The sequence below is a fragment of the Mauremys mutica genome, chromosome 2 (assembly GCF_020497125.1).
Source record: "Mauremys mutica isolate MM-2020 ecotype Southern chromosome 2, ASM2049712v1, whole genome shotgun sequence".
In the NCBI taxonomy this organism is placed as follows: Eukaryota; Metazoa; Chordata; order Testudines; family Geoemydidae; genus Mauremys; species Mauremys mutica.
Genome location: NC_059073.1, coordinates 42543050 through 42569767, shown reverse-complemented (window position 1 = coordinate 42569767; position 26718 = coordinate 42543050). Strand labels below are relative to the sequence as shown.

Here is a 26718-nt window from a genome sequence, read left to right as displayed (position 1 = left end):
ATCATTTAAAACTAGACTGAACAAAACACTTAAGGAATACACTGTGGGGAAGAATCCTGTGTCTGCAGGAGATGATCTAAGAGGCCTTATCCATCACTAATTACTATGATCAATCAAGAAGCTCCATTCACAGCAGGGTTTATATTCGTTCTAAAATCCCTTTTATACACATTTGGTGGCTCATGAGTTACCCCCTTGTCAACACTAGAAAGTTGTACCATTTTAATTATACATGACTGCCTTAGTGTGGCTGGAGTACTAGATGGATAAAGGTGCTTTATACTGGTATAGCTATTCCGGGGAAGGGCAATACACTATACAGATAGGACACTTTTATTCTAGTATAACTACATCCACACTAGGGGTTGTACCAGTGTAACTATATTGGTTAAAAAAAGAGTCACACCTCTACCCCTAGAAGCATCAGTCAGGCCCAGAATGCCTCAGTCTAAGATTAAATGTGACAGCATGTAGATGAACACTACTGTCTTATACAGTCTTCTCCTCTGGGCATTGGGTTTCTTTCATGTACAGCATAAGGATTCCATGTCTGTCTGTGTCACCTTGGAAATTATCCTTCAAAAATTATTTGTTAATGTCTGTCCCAGAACAGGTGGCTGTAATACATTGTAAAATGGGATCTCATGTGCTGGGTGGAAAGGAAAGGAAAGGAAAGGAAAGGAAAGAGAGCAAGTGAGCCAGGAATGTGTTCAGAACCACATTTTCAAAAAGGGGGACTGGGACTGACTTCACAGCTGCATGGAGGAGATAAGGACAAAGGGTAGGTTAGGGGCATTTTAATTCTGTTGCTTATTATGTAGCTGTTATACTTCAGAACAAGCTGCAGCTGTTACTTGGACAGTAGTCAATATTATTTGGAAATACTCTACAAGGGTGCAAGTCAATTAAAAACAAATAATTACACCATACTCCTAAGTGTCTGGAGTCTGTAGAGACTGCACAAAAAACAGACTCTGCAACTTTGGGGAAGTTTTACCATGCGGAATAATAACAGGGCTTTTAAAAATTGCTTTGGGCTCTGTTCTTTCCTTAGTACCCAAATTTAAGTCCCCTTATTATAGGCACAGTCCTGGAGGAAAACAGCCCATTGAAAGCTTAATGGAAATGGTATTTCCGTAATGCCACTAATTCAGAAGTGACATATTCTACACTTGTTCCATGTACAGAACTCCAATTAGTTTCAAGGATAGAACAGGGGTCAGCAACCTTCGGCACGCGGCCCATTAGGGTAATCTGCTGGCAGGCGGCGAGACATTTTGTTTATGTTGACCATCTGCAGGCACGACCTCCCCCCCGCAGCTCCCAGTGGCTGTGGTTTGCCATTCCCAGCCAATGAGAACTGCAGGAAGCAGCGCAGGCCGCAGGGACGTGCTGGCCGCCGCTTCCCACAGCTCCCATTGGCTGGGAATGGCAATTCGCGGCCACTGGGAGCTGCGGGGGGCCATGCCTGCAGATGGACAATGTAAACAAAATGTCTTGCGGACCACCAGCAGATTACCCTGATAGGCCGCGTGCCGAAGGTTGGTGATCCCTGTAGTATGTGTTTCAGTCAGTGCACAGGACGGATGGCGCTCCTATTAACAAGCAGTTATTGAGTATTTCTTTTTATCCTCAGCATCCAATGTGTGGCCTCAAGCCTGATTTACTTCACACCGGCCAAACCCTGCAGTGAACAGAGAATTACTCATTTTCCAGTAAGCACTTTCATGGCGCTCATCACTGTAATGTCCTAGGGAGGAATCCACAAAGGTACTTAGGCACCTAAGTCCCTTTTTAGGCACCACAGTGATCCACAGAACTCCTGCTCAGATGCTGCCTACCACTATGGATGGCTAAAAGTTCCCTATGCACCTATGTTTCTGCCTGTGAGCAAGAGCACTGCCATCTCTCAGGTGAGTGCCCTAGCTACTCGGCTGGAGTCAAGTTATTATTCAATTAAAGTGAAACAGCTTCAGTAGGAGAAATTGAGAGAGACCCACATCAGAATAGCCTACAGTCTGGTGGTTAGGACCTTCACCTGAGGGGTGGCAGCTCCCTGCTCAGTTCCTTCTCATCATCAGGCAGAGGCAGGGACTTAAACCAGCAGGTCTCTGACATCCTGGGTGAGTACCCTAACCACTTGGCCAAATGTTATAGAGAGGGTTGCCCTCCATGGATGTTTTGTGGAGTTTGGCAGCCTCTGAGCACACCTACCAGGTCAGGTTCCACATGCAAATTAAGCAGCCAAACACCTCTCTTGCCCTGGTTCATGAATCATAAGCAGAGATTGATGCCTCCCTGCAGCCTGGATTTAGGCATCTGTCTCTGTGGGGGGGCTTAGCACACACCCATCAGCAGCATCTTCCATTGACTAGTGTAGACAGCTCTCCCCTGTTCCCACCAGTAGGTTGGCTTTTGTGAATCTCATTCTCATATGCCTCTTTCCTCCTATTCATTGTACCAGATGACAGAACAAGGAGTAACAGTCTCAAGTTGCAGTGGGAGAGGTTTAGGTTGGATATTAGGAAAAACTTTTTCACTAGGAGGGTGATGAAGCACTGGAATGGGTTACCTAGGGAGGTGGTGGAATCTCCATCCTTAGAGGTTTTTAAGGTCAGGCTTGACAAAGCCCTGGCTGGGATGATTTAGTTGGGGTTGGTCCTGCTTTGAGCAGGGGGTTGCACTAGATGAACTCCTGAGGTCCCTTCCAACCCCAATATTCTATGATTCTAAGTGCCATCCATTCTGGGCACTTCCGTAGCAGGGCTTCCAGCTGGCTTCCATCACTGCTTCTGCTGGAGCTGGTGGTGTGTGACTGCTCTGTTCCTGCTCCATATGTTTGTGTGCTGGAGGGTGGGGAGGTTGTTGTTCTGCTGATGAGCTCGTCCTCTGCCTTGCTTCCAAAGTGGCGGAAAACCTTTTTGTGTTGTTTCTCATGCTCCATTTTATGATGAGTCCTGTCTTCCATTTTGTTTCCCCTTCCCTTGGCTGGTTGGTTTGTATGATGTTCTCTGTTCCCTCTTGTGTTGGTTTGGTCTGTTTGCTTGTCGCGCACCCCCCCGCCTTATTCCCCATCTGCTCCTATCCTTCCTTTCCCTTGGGCAGACAGGTTCCCATGTGATTCCTTTTCCCTCTCCCTTCAGCCCTGTCAGTCCCTGCCCAGGTATTCCCCTTCCCTTCGAGGGATGGGGCAGGTCTCCCTGAGCCTTCTTACCCTTTTCCTTTCACTGTTTTTTCCTTCTTCCTCCCAACCCACCATGATTGTATCCCCCTGACCTTTCCATCCCTTCCTCCTTATTTTGTGTTTAGTTTGGTCCCTGCCTTCCTTTCTCATCAAAGTGTGTGAGGGGGATTTCTGATAAATGTTCCTTGTGTTGATTGCTGTTCCTTTTTCTCCAATTTTGTTTTGGTTTCCCCTCCTTGCAGTGGTAGAGTGTATACTGTTCCACCATCACCACCCTCTCACCTTTTTTCAGTGGTCACCATGGCAGGTGTTCAGTCTCCCCTTGGTGAGACTTCTTGCCACAGGTCTTAGTTGGTGGAGGGGGTGGGGGGTTGGAGGGAGAGGAAGAGAAGGGGTCAGGGGTTCCTCTGCCACAGTCTCATCATGTGGGGATGATAACACTCTTTCCATTTCACTAGTATCTCTGGTGGATGTTAAACGATAGCTACTAAAGTTAGACATTTTTAACTCAGCAGGAGTTACACTTACATCCAAGAATTTTAAAAGAGTTGATGTTGATTGTGAATAAGTCTTGGAGCATTGCGGAAGTTCCAGAAGACTAGAAGAAAGTTAATATTGTGCCAATTAAAAAAAAAGAGTAAACAGTTAACTATAGACTTGTCAGCCTGCTGTCAATCGTGGGCAAGATACGGGACTCGATTAATATAGAACTAAAGGAGGGTAATGTAATTAATGCAAACCAACATGAGTTTATGGAAAATAGATCCTATCAAACGTGATATCTTATTTAGGTAAGATTACAAGTTTGGTTGCTAAAATTAATAGTGTTGACGTAATATACTAAGTTTTCTGTAAGGTGTTTGACTTCATACAGCATGACATTTTGATTAAAAAACTAAAATATAAAATTAATATGGCACACATTAAATGGATTAAAAAGTGGCTAACTGATAGGTCTCAAAATGTCACTGTAAATGGGGAATCGTCATCAAGCAGGTCTGAGTCCAGTGGGTCCCACAGGGATCAGTTCTTGGCCCTCTACTATTTAACATTTTTATCAATGACATCGAAAAACACATAAAATCATTGACCAAGTTTGTGGATGATACAGTAAAACCTCAGAGTTATGGACACCTCGGGAATGGAGGTTGTCCATAACTCTGAAATGGTCCATAACACTGAACAAGACGTTACAGCAGGGGTAGGCAACCTATGGCACATGTGCCGAAGGCGGCACGCGAGCTGATTTTCAGTGGCACTCACACTGCTCAGGTCCTGGCCACCGATCCGGGGGCTCTGCATTCTAATTTAATTTTAAATGAAGCTTCTTAAACATTTAAAAAACCTTATTTACTTTACATACAACAATAGTTTAGTTATATATTATAGACTTATAGAAAGAGACCTTCTAAAAACGTTAAAATGTATTACTGGCACGCGAAACCTTAAATTAGAGTGAATAAATGAAGACTCGGCACAGCACTTCTGAAAGGTTGCCGACCCCTGCATTACAGACTTCAGCCACAGGAGAGTTGGGGCTGCAGCCGCGGGGGAGTTAGGGCTTCAGGTGGAGTGGAGGGTGTCAGGGCTCCTGACCCTTGGGAGCACCAGGACTCAGGGCTTTAGACTTGAGGTGGGGGTCGGGGCTTTAGCTACAGGGGAAGTTCTAGGGCTGAAACCAGCGCTCCCCTCATAGCTAAAGCCCTGAGCCCGACAACCCCCACGGGGCTGAAGTTGGCAACGGATTCACAGGGCTGAAGCCTCAAGCTTCTGTGCCCCTAGGGGGCTGAAGCCAGGAACAGAGCCAGGAACAGAGCCCAGGGCTGAATCCCCAAACCCTGCACCCCTTGTGGGGCTGAAACTGGGAATGGGGTGGAGCATGGGTTGCTGTGTGGTGCCTCTGGTTTGGGGGACGCTGCTGTCCATAAGGATCCTCCATCCCCTCCCTAATGAAAGGTACCATCTTCTCCTCATTAAACATTCATGGCTCTAGGGTGAGTCTCCGCAGGTGCCAGATCCTCTCCTACCTTCAGGCAGGGTGTATTCTGTGGTTTACCTGCAGCAGACTCGCACCAATCTGGCCACCAAAGCCAGTTGGTGGCTGGGATGGGGGAAGAGGGTGTATGTTAGCTACCTTACGGCATCATCAGATAGGATGTTGACCCAGACTGATGGACCAAGGTATTGTGGGTTGCTGAGGTTGTGCCAGGCTGCCTGCTGGACCTCAAGGTCCATGTGGAGTGGCTGTTTTTAAACCGTCTCAATATTTATGCCCCGACACAGGGCCCGGAGCAGGTATGCATCAATAAGCAGGCATCCACCTTCCTTGGTGCACTCGATCTTCACAAGTGTTTGGTCCTGGGTGGGGATTGTAACACCAGGACCACATTGGGAAACAGGTGCCAGGTCACCATTAATGTCCTCAAGAGGGTCATTGACCATCACTACCTGATGGATGTTTGGTGTGACCAGCACCTGGATGATGTTACCTCCTTCATCTTCGTGGAGGCGGCTCAGTCCCACCACTCCCAGTTGGACAGAATTTACATCTCATGCTTCAACATCCTGTGGACTCACTCCTCTGACATTCAGACAGCTGTCTTCGTGGACCATCATCTAGTTTCTTTTAAGGTCGCTCTTACACCTGAGAGCCTGGAGCCAGCCTATTGGCATTTTAATACCAGCCTGTTGGAGGATTTAGGCTTTATGGAGCCCTTCCAGGAATTTTAGCTGGCTGGCAAAAGCAGAGGCACACCTTCCCCTTGGCACAGAGATGGTGGTATGTGGGGAAGGTGCCTCTCAATCTCTTTTGTCACAGCTACACCCAGAATACCAGTCAGAGGAGGGATAAGGTGATAAAGCAGATGGAACCACAGGTTTTGGAGCCAGAGAGGTGCCTGGCTGCCAATCCCAAGAACCTGTCCATCTGCAGAGTGCTGGGAGAAGCAGCACAAGCCACAGGCCTTTGACAATCATTGGGCCTAGGTTGCTTTTGTCCAATTGCATATCCAGCTCCTTTGGGAGATGGATCATGGCTCCTGCTTCTTCCATGCCCTGGAGAAGAGGAGGGTGCCAAAACTCATATCACCTGGCTCCTAGCAAAGCATGGCACCTCTCTCACAGATCTGGAGCAGATGTGAGAAAGAGCGAGGGATTTCTATGCCAGCCTTTGCTCTCCATATTTGACTGCCATGGATGGTTGGCTGCAGGGCCATGTGGGATGAATTCCTGACAGTTAGCATGGGTCCCTGGGACTGGTTGGAGCATCCTTGCACTCTGGCCAAGTTCTCAGAAGCCCTGTGTCTGATGCCCATCAACAAGTCTCTGGGCATCAATGGTTTGACTGTGGAGTTCTACCGTGCGTTCTGGAACATCCTTAAGCTGGACCTCACCGTCATCTGGACTGAGTCCCTGGGAGCTGGGTGCTCCCCTGTCATGCAGGCGGGGCAGGCACACTCGGCTGCCTAAGAAGGGGGACCCACATGACCTAAGGAATTGGTGTCCAGTATCGCTACTCAGAATTTACCATACAGTCATAATGAAAACCATCTTGCTGGAGCTGAAGTACATCCTGGCAGACATGATACACTCAGACCAGACCTACCCTGTCCTGGGCCAGACTATTTTTGACAACTTGTATCTGGTCTGGGACATTCTCAATTTAGTGTATAGGGTTGGTCTGTCTCTCACTTGCCTGCTCTCAACCAAGAAAAGGCATTGACAGGCATCTCATGGGAACCCGGCATTCTGTAGAACCGGCATTTGGCTTCCATCCTCATTTTATGGGGTTCCTCTAGGACCAGCTCGACTGGACCTTGACCAAACCTGTCAAATTCAGTCAGGGAATGCATCAAGTCTGCGCACTATCTGGCCAGTCATATGCCATTGTCATCAAGACCGTCTTTTGTTTCCTTCACAAGCGATTGACAGGATTAGTGCTCAATGACCCAGCTTTGAGGGTATTTCTGTTGATGTATGCTTACAACCTCCTCTTCATGGCAGAAGACTTGGTGGGGGTGGAATCTGCCAAGCTATCTACTTGGCAGCCTCCACTTCCTAGCTCAACTGGGTCAAGAGCTCTGGCCTGATGGTTGGGGTGGGTGGCAGGTGCACTCCCTCCCACCCGCAGTCTGGAAAAAATAACTTCATTCCCTAAAAAGAAATTAAGCCACTATTGGAAGCATTGTACTTTGGGTCTAGGAGCAGTAGTCACAGAATCAGTCATCCAAAATAAATGATATTATTATTGGTATTAATCAGAAGCTATTTGAAAGCAGACAAGCTGAAAGGATGTGTTCAAACATGCCAAATATGTTTGGAATCTCTCTCACACATCTTACCGTTCCTTAGGTACACATTGATTGTTTTGTATTAGGACAGATTCATTTACAAAGTAACTCAGTGCGCTGAAAACACAGAGTAAAGCATTACAGGCAAGAGAGTGCATTTTGTCCTGATCTGGCACCCTTGACTTAATCAGGATTGTGCAAGGTGTAAGTGAGGGCAGAATTAGACACCAGGAGAGAAACTAACAACTTCTATACAAGGATCACCAGGCAAAATCCTGAACTGATGGAACACTCATGGCAGCCTTTGGGCCAAAGTCAGGGCTGACATAAGTTACAGGTGTGTAAGTTGGCCAGAAATTAGTTGAGAGTGGTAAAGTGATTTAACATACACCAACAGCCTTGTACAGTAGGGGCTAGATCCACAAAGGAATTTAGGTGCCTAACTGCCACTTTAAGAGGTTCCTCAGTCTAAAGTATAGCCCCTCAAAACACGTGTTCAGCTGATGCCTTACCCTGTAAGTGCCTAAAATCTCTGGGTGCCAGTGTCCACCAGTAAAGTCCCCTAGGTGCCTAAATATCTGCCGGTGGGTATGCACAAAAACACCTATATCCTGGCAGCGCCATGCAGCTCGGTGTCTAATCCAGGGGCACCAGAATGGGGTGGTCCGGGGGACATCCCCCTCCCACTTTTTACCAGCTGTAAGGGTGAGTGATGGGGGACCAGAGAGGAGCAAGCGGGAGATGGGGTCTTGAGGGGAAGGGGCAGCATCGGAGTGGGGCTCTGGGGGAAAGGGCAGCATGGAGGTGGGGCCTCGGGGGAAGAGGCAGTTCAGGGGCCAGGGCCACAGTTGAGGCGCTGGTGGCCCCCCCACACTTTTAGGGACCTTCGCCACTCCTGGCTTAAGCTCCAGCAGGATCCTCAAACCAGGCATTCCCCAGCCTAACTTGCCTGTGGGGCCCAATCCAGTAGGCTTTCTCAGAGGCCACCATAGTGCACATCGCTGGGATCAGGCTGCATACAAAATATTGCAGAGGAGGTGGAGCCCTTATGCCCTAGTGATTAGAGTATTCAAATGGGGGACTGGGATTCAAATCCCACTTTGATTTACAGCAAAGGCTTGAACCCAAGTCTCCCATGTGAGGGCCCTAACCACCGGGCTATAGGGTTTTCTGGGATGCGTTTGTCTCCATCTCTGCTGTTGCTGAGCCACTTTGCATGAACTATTTAACTATTCATTGGGCAGAGAGCGAGTGAGAATGACTCTATAACCTAGTGGTTAGAGCACTCTCATAGGAGACCTAAGTTCCAAGCCCTGCTCCAATTAATATTTAAGTATTGTATTAAAAATGAAGCAGCTTCAACAAGAGAGATCCACCCTAGAATACTGTACAGCCCATTGGTAAGGACACACTAACAGCCAGACGAAGACAGTGAAGCTACTCTGGATTTATACTGATGTATTTGAGATCAAAATCTGGCTCCACAGGGTCAGGAGGGGTGGTATAGCAGGAGACAACAGTAGGCAGAAGTAAGCTAAGGTACGCCAAATTAGCTCCTGAATCATTCACCCCATCTTATCTTACACCAGGAGTTCTCAAACTGGGGGTCGGGAACCCTGAGGGGGGTCACAAGGTTATTACATGGGGGGGTTGCGAGCTGTCAGCCTCCACCCCAAACCCCGCTTTGCCTCCAACATTTATAATGGTATTAAATATACAAAAAAGTGTTTTTAATTTATAAGGGGGGGTCACATTCAGAGGCTTGCTATGTGAAAGGGGTCACCAGTACAAAAGTTTGAGAACCACTGTCTTACACCCTCCTGCTAGCTAATTTTCATGGTACACACCCACCCCTTTGATGTGTGCCACTCATCTTGAACAGCATTGAATGCTACACCAGTGCAAACTATATTACTGTACCCATTACACCTGATCCTAAATTTGCACCAACCATTTACATGATCAGAATTTGGCCCCATACATCTCAGAGCTGAGAGGATTCGCAACTACTTGATACCTAGGAAATGCCTGTTTGCTCCTGTAGCTTGTTATGGAAGTTTGCACAAGCAGATACACAAATCTCAAGACACAATTTCTAGACAGCTACACAGTGCATCCATTGGGGAGAAAAATAACCTTTTATTCCTGCTGTGTAGATCTGCATCTCTGACACACATACAAGTCAGACTGAAATAGCCCCAAGAGGTTAATATGGTGAATAGGATCTGCAGTTAGCAAAGCTGTTTTGCCTGGCTTGGTTGTTTGGCGAAGCTGCAGCAAGAATGCCTATCTACAAGGTGTTTACTGTTGCTAAAGGCAGCACTGAGGAATGTTTAATTTTTAGCAGAACTGCAGCTTTTGTGATACACAATCCAGATCTCATTTAATGATATAAACTATGAAATGTTCAGAGAAAACAAATCACAAGTCCATCAAAATGCCAGATAAATTAGTTCAACAAACTGGACTAGAGACATGTTCAATGAATCATCATCACCAAGAATAAATAAATTCAGATTAAGCAAAACTTGATTGAATCATGCTGAAGTTTGGCACTGTTAACAAAATGGATCAGTCTAAAATCTCACATTAGGTACACATAATCTCATAAGATTTATGACTGTTATTGCTCACCACATATGTTTCTAGGTTACTGTTTGCTATGTTAAGAATTGGATGCTCTGAGTTTATAAAGGCTTGCCTGTTATTTCATATTTTAATCTCTTCAAAAGGACATGCTCTTTGCTTCCCTTGTCAGGGGTGCAAAGTAAACTTTAAACACAGTCAATTTCCTGATTACTTTTTCCCCCCGTATTAAATGCCGGATCTCTCCCAGTGGATTTCAGTGTAGTGTGAGCTTTCAACGCTCTTTAGGCCTGGTGTACCACTACAAAGTTATGTTGATATAAGTCACCTTGTGTTAACTTATTTGTGGCTGTGTCTACTACATTGAAATTTGCCTCCCATTGACATAAGAGATAAAATCAAATCACCTCCTCAAAAAGTGTGGAGTCATGGCTGACCTAATCAGGCTGATGTAGTGTGAGTGTAGACACTGCTCAACCTATGTGGATCCTAACAGTCCTCTAGCAGCTGTCCCATAGTGCTCTCTGTGACAGTGACTTCTCTGCACAACTGTAAACTCAACTACTTAGGGGTTGTGAAGATTGGCAGCCAGACCCTCCTCCCCCCTTTAAAAAACACCTGCATATTTTTCAAAATGCCTTTTCCTGACTGCCCACTTTGGTGAGGATACCTAGCAGCTCTCCCTTGTTGTGTGCAACTGCCCAGCTGCCCATGCCAGCTCTGTGCTCTGGATGCACTCCTGCATGGAGTGGACATGAGGTATTGGATCTCCTGGGCGAGAGAAGGCTGGGCAAGCACAGCTACAGACCAGTCATAGAAACATGGGCGATGCCAGCAAAGGGGTACAACAGGGCTCAGCAGCAAAGGAACTGCAGCAGGCATACACTATAAGGCCAGGGAGGCCAACAATCCATCTGGTGCTGAGATACAGGCCTACTACTTTTACAATGAGCTGCATGCCATACTTGGCGGAGACTCCACCAGCACCCTGTAAATCACCCTGGATACCTTGGAAGAGCTGGCAACAGAGACCCCTGTCATGAAGAGCGAGGAGGAAAGGCGGGGGAGACGTGGCGCAGGACTCCAGCCATGATGCGAGCCAGGACCTGTTGGAGACTCCACCGCAGTTTAGCCAGTCCTGCCAGCCGAGCACGGATGAACCTGATGAAAGGGACGAGATCATGGGTAAGTGTGTGCTTGCATTGTCCCTTACAGTGTTTAAATTTAAAGATGGCTCCTGGCCCATCCCCAAGGTATCATGACAAGGTACCAACTTTTCACTGTTTTACTTGTATGAAAAGAGGGAGCAGTTCAACAAGCAGATGTTATCTACTGTTCATTCCCCTACAGGACTAGGCGGGGTAGGCAAATGGAGCAGTTTGTTTATGTACCCAGGGTTGTCCCTTGTATTCTCCTGACAGGTTTTGATGAAACGTCCATGGAAGAACTCTGCAATCCATTGCTGAGAGTGTCTAGGGAGGGTTGCCTTATCATTCCTATTCCTCCATGGTAAGACATGTGCCCATACCACTCTGTGATGAGTTTGGCTGGCAACATTGCAGTAAACAGGCTCAAAGTATATGGGCCTGGGTGGCTTCAGGATGCCAAGAGCACTGAGTGCTCTGTGCCTTTGTTACCCTCAGGAGCGAGATAGCCGCTAAATCACCAACACCTGGGGAAGATAGTGCCAGTGCTCAGTGTCATTGCTCTATACCCATACCCAAGGAATAGGGACAGAAACATTATTGTTTCATGCAAATTTCCTCCCCTCCCCCTTCACTCCAACAGGCCATACGCACCATGGCTGGGGCTGGAGAGCAGCATGGTGCAGAGGCACCCCAAAGCTGAAGTGTCAATAAGCATGTTTTGTTAAAAGTTTTAATGAGAATAAGGGAAGGGAGTTTTGAAATGTATCTTTATTTCCCTTTCTGTCATGGCTGTAAATCCAATGATACATCTGTCTGTTTTTATCAGCAGCTGCTGCTGTTGCTGCCTTGAGGGGTGCCCCCTCCACACCTGCCTGAGGAGGAGAAGAAAGCTGGGGTTTTGGGAGGCTATGTTGAGTGAGATCCTGGAAACCAATGCTGCACTGGACTATGAAGAAAGGGCCTGAGGGCTGACATAGCAGACAGCATGGAGAAGAAAAGAGTGGACAGGAGAAAGGCCCAGGAATACCAACAGAAAGGGGAGATGCACCAGGACATAATGGGCCTTCTCAGGCAGAAAACACAAATGCTGCAGACCCTGGTTGACCTAGAGGTCCAAAATCCCAGTCTGCTCACTGTTTGCAGTCCTTAGAGAACTCCATGGGATCAGCTCCCTACACTGCCCCCTGCCCAACATGCCACATGGTATCACAGGCTGCATTCTTACCTCTACCCACTCCATGCTGGGGATAGCAAGGAAAACCCAGTTTCACATACACTGACTTTTGGGAGCCACAGCTGGTGTATGTGTAACCACAACAGACTCTGTATTTGTGCTGAAATGTTTGCTGCGTTTCCAATTTCAGAGTCCCATTCTGTTAATGTATGTTTACAGTTTGTATTCCATTGCCTGTTGTTTCTCATACATTTAATTTCTGCAATGTTTTTGCCACTCAATGAATTTCTATTTTTTTAAATAAAATTATCTTTATTAGTTCACAATACATAATGCAGAATGCATATCAGTACTCAAAGCATGCAGTAATTTTAAATGTAGAGCACCAGAGAACTCATATGTGCAAGCAAACACCCAGTCATATTTTAAAATGTACAGCAAGCACCATATAATTCATAGCTTCAGTAAACATACAGTCATAATCTGAAATGTACAGAAAGCACTAAACAATTCCTAGCAGCACCTAAAGCTTCAGGTTCAGAGAACAGTCCAGCACAGAACATTATTACTGCCGTGGCTGATCATTAACATGCTCTTTCAAAGCCTCCCGCAACTGCAGAGCTGAGCTCTTGTAATGGCCTATGTGTCTGGCTGTACCGCGTCAGCAGACAGCTGCTCCACCTCCACCCTGGTGGCAGCTCTGCCTTCCAGATGTGATGCAGGACACAACAGGCAGCTTTAAGCATCAGGATATTTTTCTCACTGAGACCCAGCCAGTGAGCAAACTCCACCAGTGTCCCTTCAGTCTATCAGAAGCACATTCAGCTGTCATTCTGCGCCTGCTGAGCCAGTAGTTGAATCTGTCCTTGGTGCTGTCAAGGTGGCCAGTGTACTGCCTCATGAGCCAGGGGAGTAAGGCGTAGTGGCGCCTGCCAGACTCACTATTGGCATTTCAATATCACCAATGGTTGGGAAAGAATGTCCCTGCTGGCAGCTTTCTGAACACCACTGTGTTTGTGAGCGTCATGCACCTTCCCTGACCAGCCCATGCTGATATTGGTGAAGCACCCCCAATCCAGCACTGGTTGCGTAACCATAGAAAAGCAGCTCTTTCTGTTGAAGTACTTTGTGGCAAAGCAGCCTGATGCCAAAACAGGGATGTGTGTGCCAACATTTGCCTCCCCACAGTTCAAGACCCCATTGTTTTAAAGCCATCCTTTATGTCCTGCATATTGCCCAGACCCTCAGTCCTGTGTAACAGGATAGGATTAATGGCCCTACACACTTACATGACAGTGGTCACTGTGGATTTCCCAACTCCAGAATGATTTCCCATTGATTGGTAGTGTAACCCACATACCTCCTGGGTGTGGTGCTCTGTCCCTTCTAGTGGCACTGAGACCACTTAGAGATTAATGAGTCTGCTCTACAGCCTTAGCTAAGAGCCCTGGGGCTTTTAGCTCTTCCAGCAGAGGCTTATGCACTAAGCTTCAGAGATCCCAGGTTTTATCCCACCCACCAACAACTGGGGTCATGTTGGTGTTACAGTAGCAATCCATCATTCCAAGTTTCCTCAGTGCAATAACCACTTACTTCTCCATTGTCAGTGCAGCTCTCATGCTAGTGTCACTGCACTGGAGGGCTGGAGTGAGCTTTGTACACTGATCCAGAAATATGGCGTTTTCAGATCAGACAGTTCTGCAGCCACCACCCATCATCCCAAACCCATTACAGTGAGATCCCACCAGTCTGTGCTTGTTTCTCAGGCCCAGAAGATGTGTTCCATCTGCAGCTGCTGCATGAATGCCACCAACAACTTGTAATTCTTTCTCACTATGTCTCTCAGCAATCTGTCCCTGTAGAAATTGTCATTCCCCTCCCCCCCCCACACACATTACTGTGGTTCTCCCTGTCGGTCTGCAAATACAGGAGGAGAATTGTGTGTTTTGTATTTGCAACATTCATGAGAATAGTGCAGAACTCTGTGAGGTCCATGGTTCTGTCAGAGATGACAGACACCAAACACTGCTGCACGGGTTTCTGGGATTTAAAAAAAAAACCACACGAATATTATGAGATATGGTTGGTATTATGGGATGGAGAATGTTGCATGCTGGGAATGTGGCCCCTACCCCACAGTGATCCCTGAGTGACTCAGTTCTACCCCACAACACATTGTGAAAATTTCCCAAAAGGCATTGTGCTGGATGGTGGCGCAGTGGGGTACCTACCCATGGTGCACTGCTCTTTGCATCAAAACAAGCACTCCTGATGAATATGCGCAGTGCCAGCGTGAGCAATCAAGTACAGCATGCACAAGCAATATACTAACACGGGCAGCTGTATGCAATGTAACTCACATTGACCAAAGTTTGTAGTGTAAACATGGCTTTAGGGAAGAGTTCTATAGCAAGTTTTGCAGCAGTGAAAGTGTGCAAATATTGAACACCCAATCCAGTCACTTAGTCAGCTCAAGGAACCCTAGACATTACAGTTCCATGGCAATAAATGCACACACTGGCCTATGGATTTACTTTTTGGTAGTTGAGACCGGCAGTATATGTCTAAGGAAATTTAACGTATTTTAAATTGCACATCAGGACAAAAAATAGATCAGCAGATAATTACCATATTATTGCATCTGCTAGAGGTCCCTGTCAGGCTAGAGGTCCAAGTGTATTTCATGCTGTATGGATGCAAAGTTAGATATGGTATTTCACATGGTGAGTTTCCAATCTGTAATAATTTGCAAATATAGCTCCAGATTGTGCTCCCTGTTACACCAGTGTAAGTAGTCCAGTAGTCCTTCCATTTGAAGCTCACTCAGTACTTAACAATGGTGGGTCAATATTATCCCCATTAGCCTGGTGGGGAAACCAAGACAGAGAAGTTATGTGACTTCCCAAAGTCACATATTGGATCAGTGGTAGCGTTGGGAACAGAACCCAGCACACATTCAGCTTTGGATGTAGATTGCATTTTACTTACTGCTTAAAGAATGGATTGGTATTTACAGCCCATCCCTCTGGGTTGTCTTTATGGAAAGTGTTTAGGCCAGTATTTGCTATTGGTAATATGGATATCACCACACAGCCAATAAAACCCCAGATTGCTATACCGAAGGAAACAAGCTATGGTGCAGGCCACTAGAATCTGCTCCAGCCTTTGATCTTTGGCCTGATTTTTCAACTTGTTTTTTACATTGGAAATAGCAAACTCTCCGCTACCCCTTTCTGCTGAAGGAACTTGGCGAGATCCTTGGAGGACCCAAATAGTGATGTCCCATGAGATTGCAACCAGAGTGACATTCTCTCCTTCCTCCAACTGAGAGAGGAGAGGATGTCAATGCTTAGATAGAAACTGGTGTATAGTCTTCTACTGTGTACATGTGTAGGCTGGAGAGTGAGAAGATAACCATCCAGGCCCAAGTCAGTTTGTAGCCTTTGCCTCAGGGCTCCATTTATTGTCCAGCCCAAAAGACAAGACTGTGGATTGATAACATAAAGCAACTGTGCTGCTCCCCTGGGTAGATTGAGGGCCCTCTGGCAATCTAGTGGTCAGGATCTCACCTCAGAACCTTTGCAGGGCTGGCCTCCTGCTCATTTGCTGGCTTGCTCGCCTCCACTGCACTGCCTGCAGCCTACCCTGAAATATAGGAGGGTATTATCCTAGCCCTCTTCTCGCCCCAGGCTCCCTAATGGAGCAGGGCCCTCATCTATATCCTCTAGCTGGTAATCATCAGATCCAATCACCTGATGCTTCCCAGCTGGGTCAGAGCATTCCCAGCGCCTGACTGCTGGACTCCTCCCTGGAGGACCGCTGGCCCTTAAAGGGGCAGATTCCCCCGTTACAATTTGACATCCCCCTTCAGCCCTGTGACCACATCCAGAAATAGGCTCAGAAGTGACAATTTTGGTTAAACTTTTTTTAAAAGACCATTTCTCTGTTTTCTCATTGTAACCTTTCCCGGTGCTGGGCCTAGCAAAACAAACACATTTTTCCTTTCCTGAAAAAAGGATTTTCAGTATTTAGCAATATGTCAAAATAATTTGCAAGCCCTTAAAGAGCAAAAGGCTCCCCTGTGCTAATGCACTGTATTTATATTTAATGCACTGCATTTATGCCTCTGGTTTTACTGTTATAATTCAACTGACTTTTTCTTTATCACTATGTTCAGCGCAAGCAGATCTTAGAATGCACAGTATGGGTAGCCTGGATGTCTAATCAGACAGAAATAAACTAAGCAAAGAGTAATTTTATACTGAAACCCTGCCCTAAGCTGTATGAAATGTCGGTAAGTGCTATATAAGTAAAATGTTAATAAATATATATCATGGCTTGATTAAATGCTGTGAAATGAGCCATTCATGGTCTCTTGTGAATAATAAAAGCCAGAGTTTCACTGAAATATAATACAGAGGGACCCCTGTGGCGAATGTGATGCTTCATGCAGCTGAGAAGGGCTGGACCTGACTCCTGACCTTCTCAAGACAGCTCCTTATATTAGCTGTAGGAGGCTGCTCAGTAGAATGGTCCTATATGCCTAAACAGGCTGTGTGCATGTCCTGTGTTGCACTCTCAGCCCTCGTTAACCCGAAATGAGTGTGGCAAATGAGACCTGAGAGTAGAATACCTCCATTAGTTTCCTCACTTCAGCACCTTGGAGCCTGCTGGCCAAAGTTAGCACTGCACAAAATTTTTTATCTGAAACCTTTTTCAGGGAAAAATTGCAGCTTTAGACACGAAAAACATCAGTTTTGCTTAATTGTTTGTCTCAAAAACAAAAAACTCTGAAGAAATTAAAATATTTTGTTGCGATATTTTCAAAACAGAGCATTTTGATTTTTCAGTTCAAAATGACTTTTTGGTTTGAAATTCACTTCAATTTTATTAAAAACCTTTTAAAGGGATCAGAATGTAAACAAAACGTTTCATTCAGCCCGGTTTATTTATTTATTTATTTCACTTTTGAGTCTCTGAAAATTCAAAGAAAAATTGGTTTTGGTTTAATCCAAAGGATTTTTTTTTTCAAAATTGCCAATGAAACAAAAAATAATCCATTATTTGCACAGTGCTAGACAAGATACAACTTACTAGATAGATAGAGCGTGTCCTATGACTAGCTCAGAACATCTCCCAAAGCAACTGATTATATAAAACTACTTGATGGGAAATGGACCCACAGTGGGCAAAGGGAAAGTGATAGATACACTCTCAAAAAGAATTAACAGCTGTGTGACATTGTCAGAGAGCTTGGGGAAACTACAGCTACCAGTGGAATAACAGAGCAGTAAATGATGGAGTGAAACTGACTGGAAATAACAATCATTGTGACTGTGAAACAAAGTATTAACTACATCCAAACTAAGTCTCATTTCCAGCAGCAACCATAAATCTGCTCTACTTGTGGCAGATTGTGTGAGTCACAAATAGGATTCTGCAGATAGAAAGAGCCTGGCAAATGATAAAATCTTCATTCTTCAATCACAAAGTGATAACCATCACCTCACAAAGATACTAGAAGGCCTGACTAATTGATATTTATAACAAACTTTGAAATCCTGAGATGAAAGTCATTATAAAAGTGCACTGGAATTTTTTATTGTTCCTAGACCACCTGCTTAGACCACAAGCAATCTCTTTTAACATTGCTTGATACAGCTACCAATCTGATATCTCTTTGGGAATTTCATAAAACAGATGTGGCTGTCACATTTAATCTCTCTTTTACTAAAAACACTAAGGAGAAGGACTAACTTGAAAAGGAGATAAAATGAACTGTATGAAAAGTTTCAGAGTGGTAGCCATGTTAGACTGTATCAGCAAAAAGAACGAGGAGTACTTGTGGCACCTTAGAGACTAACAAATAAGCTTATGCTCAAATAAATTTGTTAGTCTCTAAGGTGCCACAAGTACTCCTCGTTCTTTTTGTATGAAAAGTGAGGGTGAGAGGAAGCCCCATTGTTCTGTTCTCACAACTCATGGACATACCAGTTGCAACATGGGAGTACTGCCCTGATGACTAACTCCACCAACATTACAAATTAGGCCTGACCTAGTTTCACTCAAAATGTTCATTCAGCAGCTGGTTGGTGTATTATTCTGACTGCAGCTAAAGTACAAAATTGTACTGTGAAGCAGTAGTTTGAAAAGAAGACAAAAACAAGATTCATGTTTTCCTATACTCACAATGCCTCTAGCACTATATACTAAATTAATCAGTCAACGGGTGGAATGATGCAGCCAAAAACATTCCTATATTTTCATGGTTCCCTGTTGTGCTCTTGAAAAGAATTACTTCAGTGTATCCTCTCACTTTTTATTACAGGAATAACAAACTCCAGGAGAAGGGGGGAAACATAGTTCAGGACAGGGAACCTCCAACAGGCTTGAATTCAGAAAACCAGAAGTAAAAGCATGTGCTTCACTTGATTTAAGTAGCATGTAACTGAAGTACATGTTTACGCGTTTTCCTTAATCAGGGTCAAAATTTGAATTTCTAGGTCACTTCAAGTGAGGACCCAAAAGTTTGAATGCTTTTTTGAAAGCTATCTGAACTAGATGAACCTCTTGAGAACATGGAATTGGACTGGAAATCCGATGAAAACAGGCTCTCTCTCATGGGATCCTGGCCCTTCTACTTGAAACTTTTCTCTCTTACCAACAGAAGTTGAGGCAATAAAAGATACAACCTCACTCACCTTGTCTCTCTAATATCCTGGGACTGACACAGCTACAACAACATTGCATCCAAAAATTCCTGACATTTCAGAAACTTTAAAAATGGGAAAATAAATTAAAATAAATGGGGCTTCCTATTTTATTCTGAATTGGTTCACTCGTTTTTAAACATAATCTACAAACACCAAAGGAAATGAAATCTTAGTGAAAAGAAAATGGTATCTGGATTCCTCATTTAGTGACGAGCAACTTTTCAACAGCCAAAGTGTGTTTGGAAATGCATAAAAATGTGTATGCTCCCAATTAGATCTTTCGATAGGACAGTCTGACCTTTGGGATAAATTATAGCTCAGATTACCTTGGAGATACATTTCATTATAAGAATTGCCAACACATATTTGCAGCAAATCAATCCAAGATGGATTGTTGGTAGAGAAAAGCTCATTATTAATTCACTGAAGTTTTTATCCCCTGTTGAATATATGTTTTAGAGCAAGGTTTTTTAATTCCTTTTGGTGGGAGTGGAACGTATACATTTTGGTCATTAAGTTAAACAGAATCATTTTTATAAACAGGATTTTCTATAGCAACCACCTTGACGTTCTGCAGCACAAGAGATATTTGTCTTCATATTTGTCTCCGCTTCATAAAGGACTTGGAACATCGCCTATTACCTCAGGAGGACACAACATTAGAGATACTGGCCCACTCTGGGAGAACACCTTAGTTCACAAATAGAGTCGTAATGAGCTGGAGAGTATGTAAATGCACCACTGTCGTCTATTGGTTGGTATCAGAACTTCTTCATATTGCTGCTCACAGCTAAAAGTCATTTTTAGCTTAGGGGGTAGTGACTGATGCTTGTGGAGTAGGAGGAGCTGGATTCTGTTCTCACTATGACCAGCATGCTTTGCATATTATTAGTATTTATTTGTTTTGTGGTAGACCCTAGAGGCCTGGTTTCCATTGTGGTAGGGGGCTGTACAAATAGAGCAATCTGCCCGGAAGCACAATCTAAGACTAGAGACAACAGGAGGATACAACAAACAGATTGGGGGGGGGGGCACAAGGGAATAATGAGGTGATATGTAGTAGTCACAGAATAGATAGATAGATAGATAGATAGATAGATAGATAGATAGATAGATAGATCGATAGATACTGAGTTACCATGGTTTGCAACATAATTACATCTAGATGGCCACAGATTTGTCACAATATGTTAATAAGTTCTAAACTGTCAGGTTAAGTTAGTCTGGGAACCTTTTCTGCCCTCACTCTCCAACTTCTATCTGCCCTTTTAATAATCGAAATCAGTTCTCAGCTGGGATTGGTATAGGCTAAGAAATGGTTTGTCATGTTCAGAAGTTTTAATTAAGCCATTTCTAAATAAAGACTATTACGATTGTATTTGACTTGTTTTCTGTGTTTAGATGAAGATGCTTGTGTCACACGTTGAGGAAACGAAAACTTAGTACAGCTAATCTTGGAGTAAATGGTGTGCTTTAGCTTGAGATAGTTCTTTCCCATTTACTTAGAACAACTGACATCATGTGCATCTCCTCTGGCTGTGGACAGCCATGTGCTCAGCACAAAAAGACCAAAATCAAAGAAAGCAACGTACATTGTCCAAAACTTGGGGCAGATCCTCAGCTGACGTAGATCAGCCTAAGACCCAGGCATCTGTTTACACCAGCTAAGAATCTGAACCAGGGGCTCCACGTTTTGGTTGGTGTTTCCTGGAATAACATTATCCAGATAAATGAAAACCTAAGAACTGTAAGATAAAAAGAACCTAGTTACAGACTCTGAGAGCAAATGTGCCTGCTGGGTGCTTGAGAACACTTTTTTTTTAATCTTAGGACAGGAAGGTTGTTTCAATATGAATCATTTTGGAATATTTAACTTAAACATTAATTTTAATAATTAAATTGTATTCAATTTAGATGAATTTTGTGTTTGTGAAAGATATCAGCTTGACAGCCCTGTAGGTCTGCACTACATTCCTTGTTCCTCAATGTATAACTTCATATTTGGCTATATTAAAATGCATGTTGTTTGAATGCACCCAGTTACCCAAGCACTCCTAAAACATGAGGTACTGTATCCTGGAAAGCAAAGTGTCAGAAATGAGTGTGAAAAGGATCTAGGGGTCAGAGTAGACAAGAAACGCAACATGATCATCAGGGTGATGCTGCGGCATAAAGGGCTAATGCAATCCTTGGATGGATAACCAGGGAAGTAGGTACATGGAGGCAATTTTACCTCTGTATATGACAGTGGTAAGACTGATCCTGGAAGGATGCATGAAGTTTTGGTGTCCACAGTTTTTAAAATGTGTTGAGAAATTGGAGCGGTGCAGAAAAGAACTCCACAAAATGAGTTGAGGTCTGGAGAAGATTCCGTATAGTAAGATACATAAAGAGCTCAACTTATGTAGCTTATCAAAATGAATATTGAGAGGTGACTTTATTATAGTGTACCAGGACCTTCGCTGGCAGAAAATACTGGTTACTAAAGGGATTTTCAGCCTAACAGAGAAAGGCATAACAAAAGCCAATGGCTGGAAGCTGAAGCCAGACGAATTCAAATTAGAAGTAAGGCCTCTCTTCGTTACATTTTTTCTTCTTTGTTCATAAAATATGGGGATAACCATAATCTAGTTCGGTAAAATAATCAGTGCTTAATTTGTGCCAGGGCTTGCCAAGGCTGAGCCCTAGCACCTCTAGGATTAGCCGTTCATAGGCCCAGCACCTCTGGGCTTGCTGCATTAGTTATGAATGTTAAAAAAAATTGCTTCATCCCTGGCACCTAATTGCTTAAGCTCCGGCACCTCTTTATTACAAATTAAGCAATGAAAACAATACTGAGTTTCCTAAACAGTGAGTGTTTAAATTAGAGTATGGAAACTTACAAGACTCATTTGATCCTGATTATTCATTTCCCTTTGTCTAGTCAAAAGGAAGTGAGTCCTGAAGTATAGGTCCTGGCTCGTAAGTCAGTACTGACTGTAAGTGTAACAAATATGGAAAGTGAAGTATTGTCTTTTTTGCTTTAGACACTGGAGTTAAAGGATGTCTTTCTGAATGTCCCCAGTTTGCTACCTCAAATCAATGGTCTCCCAAACCCCTGACTGAGTCTTCCATAGAGATGATCAGAATATTAGGGAGGAATGCCACATTTTATGAACAGGGAAGCAAAACTGTAACCATTAAAACACACCTTTTCTATACAAATATGTTGGTGACATTTCAATGATTCTCCAACCGCCTGTAAATGTGTAGAATAATGGCGAGTTCCTATAGTGCACTTACAGCATCCAAGTGCTTTACAAACATTAACTCATCATTCCTCACAGCAGCCTGATGAGATAAGTATTGTTATTATTTCTACTATCATGCTAGGGAAACTGGAGCAGAGAGATTAAGTGATTTGCCCAAGCCCACAGGTAGAGTCAAGGTCAGAGCTAGGATTAGACTGCCAAAGTTTCTGGCTCCCAGTCCTGTGCTCAGACCATTGTCTTCTCTTGCTCTTGAAAGCAGGGGTGGCTACCAAATACCCCAAGGAATCTGGCACCTGTCCAGTAAGATTGACTCATTGTTAACTACAGTGGTGCTCCACTGAAGAGTCAGACAGCCTCACTGCAGGGGATCCTGGCACTGCCTTATAGAGTGTAAACCAGCCCTAGATGGATGCCTGCCCGCCTGCTGTATGGTACTAACCAGAAGGGGGGAAAAGGAAGAAAAATTAAGTTGAGTGGCAGCAGCACTTTCCCTGAATACCAGGCAGATTGGTGTGAATAATTCAGTGTGGATTCAGAGTCACGTTAGACTCTCTCAAAATGAAATGAACCAGGTTGGAATTCCAGATGCCTCCAGAGAAAACTGGGCCGTTATCTGGGACACAGAAACAGAGCCAGTGTGTGGAGAAGATAAGGCAAGAATGAGAGAAAGACACCAAAACCCAGAGAAATGAGAGGCTAAGCCTTCCCTAGCTCAGGTGCTGCTGACCCGCCACCAGACACCTGGGCTATAGCGCCCTGCCTCTTCCCCAAGGCCTTCACCGCCTGCTGCTGCTGCTGCCGCCCGCCATGCCTGGCAAATCTTCCCCCATTCTAGCCCTCTCCCCACGCCCCATGCTCTGGAGGTCCCCGCTGCTCGCTGTGTCCCTCCTCCTCAGCGGTGGGGGAATGAGGAAGAACGCCTGCCATACCCAGAAAAGGGATGAGAGAGAAAGGGAGGAAATCAGAGAACCACTCACACACCAGTTAGGGAAAGGACAGAAGGAAGCAAGCAGTGAAATTAGATGTGGGATACAGAGAAAGGCAAATGCAGGGAGAGAAGCATGAGAGGCAGCTGGCAGGGGAGCAGCACTCTGGCCCCCATTCAGAAAAGTACCTAAGTATGTGCTTAATTTTAAGCCCAAGTATTCCTATTGGCTTCAGTGTTTCATATCTATAAAGTGACTATTGACTTCAATGGGCCTGTTCCTCAGCTTCAAGCTAAGCATGTGCTTACAGGCTTTGCTGGATCAGAGCCAGCTCACTCTCAGCACCTTGCGGAATGAGCCCATATACATAAAGAAACCCAGAGAGGGGAGACTCACAGCGAGAAAGTGGGGAGAAAGGTGCAGTGTGGGCAGGAGGGCAGTGCACAAAGGCTGGGACAGGAGACTCTACATACCTCAGAGGGTGGGAACAAGTGAAGAGGGTGGGCTACCAACACAGCAAGGATCGGAAGCACGGCGCTGAGCCCCACACATCACTCAGGCCATTTGTGCTGCCAGCCTTTTCTACTTGGGTCCTGAGCATGTTCTTTACAAAAATAACTGGTAGCAAACAGTTCTTGCAAACAGGCGATTAACTGCTTTAATAAAAACAACAAGGAGTCCAGTGGCATCTTAAAGACTAACAGATTTATTTGGGCATAAGTTTTCATGGGTAAAAAAACCATTTCTTCAGATGCCATCGGACTCCTCATTGTTTTTGTGAATACAGTCTAACATGGCTACCCCTGATGCTTAAATAAACAATACCAAGAAGTGAATCACCATCATGGCCCCATTACGCCTCTGGTGTTTAGTGAAGCGACTAAGCTCCTCCACTCCTGTCTGTTTCTGGCAAGTCTTTCAATGGTTCTCCAGCTGTGCCTCAGGTTTTTCAGCTCAGCTTCCACAGCTCTTCGCCATGTTGATTTTGGGCAGCCTCATTTTCGCTTGCCTTCAGGTGCCCAACTTATTGCTACTCTAGTGATGGAATCAGTTTCCATCCGAAGCACATGACTGATCCATCTCCAACTCCAACTCCTCCTGGCATTGATGGTGTTCAGCTCCTCTTGGTTGCACCGTGTCAATAGATCTTGGGTTGAGATTGTTCTGGGCCAAAAGATACAGATTTTTCTGAGGCAGGTCATATAGAATTAAGACAGTTTGGCCATGTCTTACTTTCTCATTACCCAGCATTCTGCACTATAAAGTAATGTTGAAAGTACGTAGCTCTGATAAATCTTGAGTTTGGTTTTGGTGTTGTATTTTGATGATTTCCAGACTGTATTTAAGCTCCTGAAAGTGTTCCTGGCTTTATTGATTTTGTTCCAGATGTCCCAGCTTGTTCCACCATCCAAGACTTGAATGCTGACCCATAAATTCCCCAGTAGGGTGTGTTTTGTCTCAAAGCACTGAAAGAAAAACTTTGTTTGTTTAATTGAGGGCCCTAAAGAAGCATGTTGTTCAGCAAAGCTGCACATGCACAGAGAAATGCTCCACCTCCTGCAGTGCATTGGGGTCTCTAAGGGCTGGGGCTATGCTTGGACACGAGAGAAATGGTAAAAGACCCCAGAAAGGATCATGCTAAAGAGAACCCTCCATTTTGCCTAGGTCTCTGGTACTGCTTCCAGCACCAGCTTTTAGAGAGTAATATTAGAGCAATCCCTTGTCATGAGCCACATGGTGTATAGGTCCATCAATGGCTATTAGCCAAGATAGTCAGAGGTGCAACTCCCATGCTCAGGTGGCCCTAAGCCTCTGCCTGCCAGAAGCTGGGACTGGAAGACAAGGGATGGATCACTCGATAATTGCCCTGTTCTGTTCATTCCCTTCGAAGCACCTGGCATTGGCCACTATTGGAAGATAGGATACTTGGCTGGATGGACCATTGGTCTGACACAGTAGGGCCAGTCTTATGTTATCAGGCTCGTTCAGGAGCCTGAGTCTCAAAAGCAGAAGAAATAGGGCAAGATAATGCAGCTTGCAGAGTTTTAGGTTAGTTATAACCCATTCATAAGTCGCCTGTCCCAGAGCATGTGTGCTCTGTACAAGCAAACCCATTGTACAATCAAATCAGCTGTAGAGATGACACAGGATGGGTCTGTAGCAGAAACTGACCTGGCGTCTAACATGGACGAAAGAACTGTTCTCACTAACCCTTTGTTGTTCCTAGTATAACCTAGCACTTGAGGTCTAAAAATGTTGTTCTGCCAAAAGGAACAAAGAGTCTCAAGGCGCTGGGGTGAGAGGGGAAACAGGCGTAGCAGTTCCTGATTTAAATTGCTAAAGATCAACGTGATCCTTCCTTCCAAAATGGCAGGGCAGTAAAGGAATCTTTTTAAAGGTATAAGACACTGAAGTTTTGGAGCCTGCTTTTCTGGCAGCGAGATGTGAGTGGCATTTAGCTAATCTCAAGCTTCAGCACGATTTCAGGTAGAGTGAATTGTTTTGACAAGTGCATATGTGTTTTCAATCCGAATGAACACTACCTGTTAATTTCAGAGTGCTAGCTGCACGGGGGCAAGTTCATACATGTAGGTAAGAGCTGCATGAAGGTGGGGACATAATGCAGTCTCTCTTTCTCTCTCTCTCACACACACACGGTTCAGTTGTCTCCCTAGCCAAAACCTCACCTACCCATATTTATACAGGGCACCAACGTATGGCAATTGGGTTTTCTCTGCTAGCGCTCAGCGTTTGTGACTAGACATAGCCCCAGTGTACCCAGTGTGCGCAATCCCAAATGGCTCTGGACTTTGACACACTGAAACTGGAGCCATCGCTTTGATTTGCAAGTGACGCTTTGCAAACTTGAGACACGGTGTAGGGGAAGCGTGAGGCGAGCAGGCATTAAAAAGAAAATCTCGGGAGCTATTTCCATGCAGCGCTGGAGCGTGGGGTAGGAGAGAGAGAGAGGAACCCTCCGGCACATCAAATGTGCTCGTGCCATCAAATCTCAGCCAGGGAGCCAGGCTACGCTTCTGTGCACAGACACGCGTAGCGAACTTGCCTCGCTAGGGGCATTGCCGGGCTCCCGGGCTCCAGCCCCAGCCCTGCCCTGGCTGGGGTCTCTCACCCCTGCACGAGCCGCTCTGCTGGCGCCCAGAGTGGAGCCCCCGGCCAGCCGCGCCCCGCGGGGAAGCGAGGGGGGCGGCCGGTGGTCGCCATGCCTGGCGCGCGCGCGGCAGCAGCCTGCCGGGGCTGAGCGGGGAGGCGCGGCCGGCGCGGGAGCTGTCCCTTCAGCACCGCCGCGGGCAGCATGGGCGCCCCGCCGCCGCTGCCCGCGCCCCAGCCCCACTGAGCCGAGCGCCCGCCGGGAAGAGGGACCCGCCGCGGCTGCCGAGTCCCCCGCCCAGCCCAGCCCAGCCCGAGCGCCCCGCCTCAGCGCGCGGG

At 45.4% G+C, this 26718-nt stretch overlaps 1 protein-coding gene across 1 annotated transcript in view; it reads right to left on the bottom strand.

The window, feature by feature from the left end:
* The window catches only part of NIPAL2 (NIPA like domain containing 2), a 169785-nt gene that overhangs the window by 136716 nt on the left and 6351 nt on the right, over positions 1 to 26718 (bottom strand). The window contains exon 2 of the mRNA XM_045007608.1: positions 11068 to 11220. Coding sequence (XP_044863543.1) covers positions 11068 to 11100 — 33 coding nt within the window. The 5' untranslated portion in view covers positions 11101 to 11220. The remainder of the gene's footprint in view (positions 1 to 11067; positions 11221 to 26718) is intronic.